Genomic DNA, 7,714 nt, shown 5'->3' with positions numbered 1-7,714 from the left:
TTTTATCCTCTAACCAAATTTTATAACTAAAAATAATATAAGATATTTATTTATATAGCACAAATATTTTCAGTATAAAATAATGTCATGTCAAAAAAAGGAAAGACTTTTGATTTTTAATTTAATTTTAAGAAAAGGAAATGGCAAGTTGGAAATAGACAGCAAGAGAGAAGGGTATAGTTGTCATTTCAACTGAAAGAGTAGAAAGTACACTGAAGCGGAAGGTGGAGGGTGAGTTCAGTTTCATCCACCTTCCATTTTCTTTCTGTAATAATAATAATAATAATAATAATATTTTTTTTTTCCTTTATTTTTTATTATTTATTTATTTACTGTGATAATAATAATAATTACTATTATTATTATTATTATTATTATTATTATATTTTATTTTTTCTTGAGTATTTGAGTTGGTATTGAAATTTCTTGCTTTTGCAGCACACAACATTACAACAACACACATTTCAGACCTCTCTCTGAACCCTCAGATTCCTCCTGACTGCACTCTCTCCTTCCTCTTCTTCAGTCTTGAGGTATGTTTGCAATGCCCAGAAAGCAAAAAATGTGTACTCTTCTTTCTCACCCTACACTGTCTCTAATTAGGCAGCATTTTAGGGTTTCTGATCTCTGCAATTTCCACAACTTTTCTCCAAAATCAGAATGTGGGTATGTCAACTCTCCTGATTTGGCATCTGGGTTTCCAATATGGTGGGATTTGGTGCTACCATTTTGGGATTTGGATTCTGGATCTCAATTTTTGGATCCAGCTGTCTCAAAATAGTAGGGGGTTTTCTTTTTTCTTTTTTTTTTTCTTTTTTTCCCCTTGCTTTTTTTTGTTGTTGGGTATTTACTTGCTCCGTGGGATTTGTGATCTGTTATGTACTTTCTGTTTTTTCGGGATTGTGGTGCTGGGTTTGGATCCTGTGAGGTGAATATGGCATGAACAATGTGAATCTTTGTTTCTGGTTTGTGATTCTTTTCTGTGGCTGTATTTTTTTGCATTTATTGTTATTAGGCTTTTGCTGATTGTGTTATTGTCAAGGGATTTTGAGTTGTTGGAAACTTTCTTACATATGGGAGTCTTGGATTGATGAGCTGCTTTTCAGATCCATGGATTGAAAGTAAATTTTCTGCAGTTTAGTGCTTTTTATCATTTTCAGTTTGTGTATGGATAGAAATGGTCATCTGGATATGTAACATCCTAACATCTGATAGCATTTCTTTGTATATCCATCTGTTTGTTTCCTGAAAAAAAAAATGGAAGAAAAGAAACGAAAACAAAATTCTGGGTTCTTTATGCTTTGATAAAAATAAAAACCTCAATTAGCTAAGCCATGTAGTTTTGCTAGGGTCAGTTGAGTCGGGTTTTGGTTTTCAGTCTTCCCTGAGGCTTTAGAATGAAAAATTGAAGGATCAAAATTTTGGGTTTAGTTTATTTTTCTACAGTGCCTTGGTTATGAAACAAAGCATGTATGTACTTCTGACGCATATTTAGACAGAACCTGGTAGCGGGTGCAGTTTGATCTTTCTTTGCATATAGTCTCTTTGCAAACAAATAGAGGATATTCTTTATATATCTTTCATCATTTCAACAAAAACTGTTAGATTGATCATAGTGATATGATTCTCAACATTATGAATTTAGTTTGATGTTCTTCTTTGTCCTGTATTTATAAGAGTTCTCTAACTTGCAATTGGATTTTCTCTTTCTCTCTTTGCATGTTGAATCATTGATATCAGATACTGCTAGAGAGTTGCACTTTAATTCGGTTCTTATCTCTTTTTCTGAGAAGGGTGCTGGAATCAAATCAAGACACTCTTTGCCTTCCATTGTCTACTCAGTATGGTGATATCTAAGTAGGTGCCTGCGGTCAAGCCTTGTCCACTCTGTTCTTTAGTGTACTTGGAAATCCGTGGCTGTTGCTCCATTGCTACACGGTTGTCTTTTCTGTTTGCTTTCTGGTTGGATCAGTAGTCAGCTTGATGGGTTCACGATTCCCATCCCATCAGCTGAGCAATGGCCTTTATGTATCAGGGCGGCCTGAGCAGCCAAAGGAAAGGCCTCCCACAATGAGTTCAACGGCTATGCCTTACACTGGTGGTGATATAAAAAGGTCTGGAGAGCTGGGGAAAATGTTTGATATCCCTGTAGATGGCTCCAGATCAAGAAAATCGGGACCTATAAATAATGCCCCTTCAAGGACTGGATCATTTGGTGGTGCTGCTTCTCACTCAGGACCAATCATGTCTAATTCCATAAATCGACCCGGTTCTGTTTCATCTGCTGGAATTCCAGGTTCAGCTTCAGTGAAGAAGACCAATTCTGGACCCCTTAATAGACATGGTGATCCAGTGAAAAAGTCTTCTGGTCCTCAACCTGGAGGTGGAAATTCAGTTTCCCGCCAAAATTCTGGTCCACTTGCTCCAGTTCTCCCCACTACAGGCCTGATTACATCTGGACCCATTTCTTCAGGCCCACTAAATTCATCAGGTGCTCCTCGAAAGGTCTCTGGTCCATTGGATTCTACTGGATCGCTCAAGTTACACGCTGCTTCTATTGCACACAATCAAGCTGTAACTAATCTGAGTCAAGAAGATGAGTATTCCTTCCACAGGAGCTTCCCGAAGCCAATACTTTGGTCGATGGTTTTGCTGTTTGTGATGGGTTTTATCGCGGGCGGCTTTATTCTAGGGGCTGTCCACAATCCCATACTTCTGATTGTTGTTGTGGTTCTATTTGGGGCAGTTGCTGCAGTATTCATTTGGAATACTTATTGGGGAAGAAGAGCTATCACTGGTTTCATTGCCCGTTATCCAGATGCTGAGCTTAGAACTGCAAGGGATGGCCAATTCGTCAAGGTTTCTGGGGTATGTAATACTTTAAGGAATTCTGAAGCATTGCTATTTATTCTTTTTTCTATGTGTGTCCTCCATAGAGAAAAAGGTTCAGTTGGGTTTCACAGGTTCTCTATTGCTTGCTTCTTTTCCTCTATGGTTTTGTAATTGGAGAAATTTTGATTTTTTTTTTTATTAAATGTCATTCACTACTAAAGTGGAAATAATTCAGGAAATGATGTGGAAGTTTTATTTTCAAGCATCACATGTGGAATGCTAGATCATTGAAATTCAATAGCCTCAATATTGAGATTTAGAACCACATCCAATTCTTTAATTACAGTTTTCTCTGAGTATGGTTTTCTCCTGAGAGTGTACAGGAAGAAAGAAAGAAAGAAAGAGAGAGATAGAGAGGAGAAAGAGAGAAAGAGAGAGAGAGAGAGAGAGAGAGAGAGAGAGAGAGAGAGAGAGAATAACCACATCCAATTCTTTAATTACAGTTTTCTCTGAGTATGGTTTTCTCCTGAGAGTGTACAGGAAGAAAGAGAGAGAGAGAGAGAGAAGAAGATTCGTTATTGCTTTCTCACTATATTTTTCAACAGAAATTGTGCCAAAGAAAATGAAAAGAAAAGATAGAGAGAATAGGAACTGGCAGAAGAAAAAGAAGACCAATGGGTAGAGGTGAAAGGAATAAGAAGGAATAAAGAACAGAAGACAGTGGAAGGTGGAGAAAGATACTTAATTTGGAAGTACCCTTGGAGAACATGAAATTTTGATGCATAAGAACATTCAATAGTTAAGAGTTATTTAGATACTATTTTATTGCAGCATATAATTTCTAAGATTATATATAAGATATATACATGCTTTTTTATTGCCAATCAAAAAAATCTTAGAAAATTGCAGGTGCACAAAGACTGACAAGAAATGCAATGAAAGGTTGAAATGTTATATGTTCATTTGCCAAAAACAAAAGACAAGAAAACATATTGAATTATATCCCTTTACTTCTGCTCTTTGGAGTAAGGGTGTATTTATTAGCTTATATATTTTGAAGTGTATTGGGTGTCTTATGACTTTTGACCAAACTTTTCTCTTTGTTGGAGTACAGATGTGCCATTTTCCTGTCTGAGTTTTGTTTATGTTGTAATGAATATTTTTACCCTCAGCCTAGCTGGTTATTGTACTTCTTGAAGTTTCATACACTCCTTTATTGATATATCCTTACAAATGCTTAAGTGACAATTATCACATGGTTATAAAATATGAGTTGGTGTAATTTCTTGAAGGTGGTTACCTGTGGTAATGTTCCTCTGGAGTCATCTTTCCAAAGGGTTCCTAGATGTGTTTATACATCCACAAGTTTATATGAGTACAGGGGATGGGATTCAAAAGCTGCCAACCCAACACATCGTCGTTTTACTTGGGGTCTCCGATCACTTGAGGTGAGAAAGATCTTTATCTTCATTTATTTTGAAATTGCAATTCCCCACTGTCAAATTGGATGTTATAAATACGGTATGCCTCCTTTCGTGCAATGCTGCATTTTGCTATGCCCTCTTTTGATCCATTGCTTAAATAAAATTTGCCATGTTTACCAACATCCTCCTGAGTTGTCTCCATTCTGCGGGTATGGAGTCATGTAAAAGCTTGTTGACACTTAGCTCAAGTATGCTGTGAGTCAATCTAGAAAATTCAATGCATAAAACTGGTAGGCTGTTTTGTATGGGTTACTCGTTGGTTGATTGAGTCTAAACTCAGTCCGATTGGGCAAATTCCAACTGGCCAACCAGTATTGGCACAGGTTCATGACTCACAGCATTGAATTTTCTATACGATTCTTGTCAGGTTGAAGCCAGTGGTAAAATAATCTCAGCCTTGATGGATCATGTGCTGATCCATTAAGGGAGCACAAAAATTGTTGGGAGAAGCTTTAATAGTTCTGCTTCTGTGCTGGTACAGTAATATCATTCATATTGAGCTGGTAGTTTTGGGTTGGTTAAAGTTCAATAAAATACCGGGTATTAGATAAATTCTGCATTGAGTTGAAATAGGATTTTTTATACTTCTGACTTGAGTATTCTAGCAACAAGCTTGACACTGTCAACCATGCATCAATTGCCCTCTTTTATACTGTGTGGTTTAGATCATCATTTATAGGTTATGATATTTCTTATCTTTATATTCTTGAATGAATTGTTTAGCTACTCCTTAATTATGGTACTAGCTCTGGGCAATCATGAGGTTGCCTGTATTTTTTCAATACATGTCATAGGAAACATGGTATTCTTTTGGGGGCTGTAATAGATGCTTATTTTAGTTCCAAATGCTTGGAACCACAGTTAACTTAAATGAGGAAGTGTCATATATCTACATGATTGAATTGTTTTGTTTAATTTTTGCAGAGGCATGTGGTCGATTTCTACATTTCTGACTTCCAGTCTGGGTTGAGAGCATTGGTTAAGACTGGCTATGGTGCTAGAGTCACTCCATATGTCGACGAATCTGTTGTTGTTGACATCAACCAGTCAAATAGAGATATGTCTCCAGAATTCATCAGGTGGTTGGGGGAGAGAAACCTCTCAAGCGATGATCGTGTAATGCGTTTGAAAGAAGGGTAAAATATCCAACATTTTAAGCTGGGAACCTTTTAAATTATTTAAACAATGACAGCACTATTGACCTGACTAAATTAAACAATTATACAAATTCACAGATAATTTCAAGATAAGCATACGGAAAGAAACCATGTTAAGATAAGACACTATTTTTCTCCGCTCAAGAAGACAAGAGGAACTAAAAGACAGTAATATCTCAAAAATGGCAGAATGCTGGAATGTTATAGCCAGCGTTGAAGTCCTCTTGAACATGTTCCTTTTTCTTTCTCTTAAAATTTCGCTTGCCAGCTTCTTTGTTGGCTTGGAACGTTGAGATGCAAGTTCGCTAAAACATTCCAAAGTTTTGGTTCTTTTGTATGTTTTCTTTTTGGTTTTTTCTTATTGAAATGTTAGATGGTAACCAGATAACTCATTTTGCCCCCATGGGTTCAAACTTCAAACCTCATGCCTTCACCATTTTATCAAACAAAAAGACTGTTTACCTTCTTTCTAGTCAATATTTGGTAAGAAGGCCTAAAAGTAACACCTGTAAAGAATAACCCTTTCCTTACTAGTTGTAATTGTTTCAAGCTTTGGCTTTTTAGTTGGCATTTGTTCTTGTTGTTATGATTTATGATGATTGCGGATATTACTATAATTTCTTGTTTCCTCTCTGTTATTTTTAAATTTTCACTGGTACATTCATTTCCATTAATAGAGTTCCATGCCTATGCTAAGAACAAGGATATTTGGATTCTGATCAAGTAGATAAGAGTGCATTTGGGGGTGATTCTAAAAAGTGTTTCTGGTATTTCTAATACTTAAATGATAAAAATTTTCAAGTATTATAAATATTAAAAGTGCTTCCTAGAATCACTACCAAAGGGGCTCTAAATTGGTTCTACACCTATTGGTGGTAAAATTAGTGACTACCCCCAACACTTCTGCACTTGGGGGGCCTTTCATAAGATTATGCATCATATTGTTTTCCTTGGAAGCATAACTTAAGATGATAGAAGTTGTTATAGACACCCGGTTTGCATTTCATTAACGGCCAAAAAACCCATGCATCATATGCCCTTTTGATGTTTCCTCCTAATGGAAAATTGGAATTGATGATATGATAGAAGGGTACATCAAAGAAGGTAGCACTGTGAGTGTGATGGGAGTTGTCCAACGGAATGAGAATGTTCTGATGATCGTTCCTCCACCAGAGCCATTCCCTACAGGATGCCAATGGGCCAAATGTATCCTTCCTGCCAGCCTCGAGGGCATTGTTTTGAGATGTGAGGACACATCAAAGATCGATGTTATTCCTGTGTAGCTATAGCATTTTGAAACCCGAAAGTAGTGCGGGTTGTTGCTGTTTTGGGATTTAATTTGTTGGATAGTATTGACGAGGGGTGGTGGTGGTGGCGGCGGTGGCAGTGGTGGTGTTTTTTCCCTCTTCTTTTTTAACATGGTGTATAGTTTTTATGTGATTTTTTTTTCATCTTTTAGGGCGGGAAGCTTTTGTAATGGGGTTGGTGTGATTATTATAGTAGAGAGAGAGAGAGAGAGAGGAACTCAGTGTTTAATGGAGGGGATTGAGGATTGATTTATGTTTAGAAAATGTTTGAGATAATTTGAGTAATTTGGGTTTGCCTCAAACTCTGTTGTTTCTCAAAGATGGTGGTCCATCCCAATTGTGAATGTCTGCAGTTTCAGTCATGCTTAAAAGAAATGTCAATGTTGTATGCCCAGTCTCAATTCTACCATCAAACCCAGCAGCAAATTCTAATTCTGAGTGTCAATTCTTCGAAGCTCCAAGCATTTGTGTGATACTTAGACAACTCGGTCTACGCCTCATGTTATTAAGTTAAAGACTTTCTAACATAAAACTCACTGATGATGTTTTGGCTTACAATCCATTTAATAACTTTGGGTGTGTTTGGTAGCGATTCTATAAAACGTTTTTAGTCTTTTTTTTCAAGTGTTAAAAATGTTGAAATCATTTTTTAAAATCACTATCAAACGAACTCTTATTAACCTTAATTACAAGTTACAACTAATTATTGTCCTGCCTTAGTTTCTCCTAACCATTGGGCGGCACTTGAACACCCCAAGCCTAAAATCTGTGCTCGACACGTCCGGATGATGAGGAAGCTAAGAGAGTGCAAGAAGCCCTACTTTGGACCCTATCTATTTTACATTCTTAATAACAAAACATCTATCTAAAGATTTGTTTTCTTTGTTACTCCTGAGGCATGGTATGATCCTCCTCTTGCTACAAGTTTTAACTA

General features: G+C 36.7%; 1 protein-coding gene across 3 annotated transcripts; it reads left to right on the top strand.

The window, feature by feature from the left end:
• The first annotated feature begins 428 nt into the window (after positions 1–428).
• Positions 429–7,174, top strand: LOC117925191 (uncharacterized membrane protein At1g16860-like). 3 transcript variants are annotated; one of them, XM_034844117.1, is made up of 5 exons: positions 429–533; positions 1,741–2,868; positions 4,125–4,280; positions 5,241–5,452; positions 6,564–7,174. In XM_034844117.1, exons 2-5 carry the CDS (start codon positions 1,984–1,986, stop codon positions 6,754–6,756), a joined length of 1,446 nt encoding a protein of 481 aa, XP_034700008.1. In that variant the 5' UTR covers positions 429–533; positions 1,741–1,983; the 3' UTR covers positions 6,757–7,174. The 3 variants fall into 3 exon arrangements, with proteins under 3 accessions (XP_034700008.1, XP_034700010.1, XP_034700009.1); XM_034844119.1 differs by having other exon boundaries at positions 430–533; positions 1,794–2,868; XM_034844118.1 differs by lacking the exon at positions 429–533 and adding an exon at positions 545–666.
• The last annotated feature ends 540 nt before the right edge of the window (positions 7,175–7,714 follow it).

This window comes from Vitis riparia, chromosome 11 (genome assembly GCF_004353265.1).
Source record: "Vitis riparia cultivar Riparia Gloire de Montpellier isolate 1030 chromosome 11, EGFV_Vit.rip_1.0, whole genome shotgun sequence".
NCBI lineage: Eukaryota > Viridiplantae > Streptophyta > Magnoliopsida > Vitales > Vitaceae > Vitis > Vitis riparia.
Note: the sequence above shows the minus strand (reverse complement) of the source record. Positions and strands in the feature narration are given on the sequence as shown.

What these genes read in the sequence shown, in the direction of transcription:
- LOC117925191 (XM_034844117.1), top strand. Translation starts at nt 1,984, where the DNA reads ATGGGTTCACGATTCCCATCCCATCAGCTGAGCAATGGCCTTTATGTA. An exon ending in GGGGTCTCCGATCACTTGAG is followed by an intron (nt 4,281 to 5,240) that starts GTGAGAAAGATC and finishes TAATTTTTGCAG; the next exon opens with AGGCATGTGGTCGATTTCTA. An exon ending in GTAATGCGTTTGAAAGAAGG is followed by an intron (nt 5,453 to 6,563) that starts GTAAAATATCCA and finishes TATGATAGAAGG; the next exon opens with GTACATCAAAGAAGGTAGCA.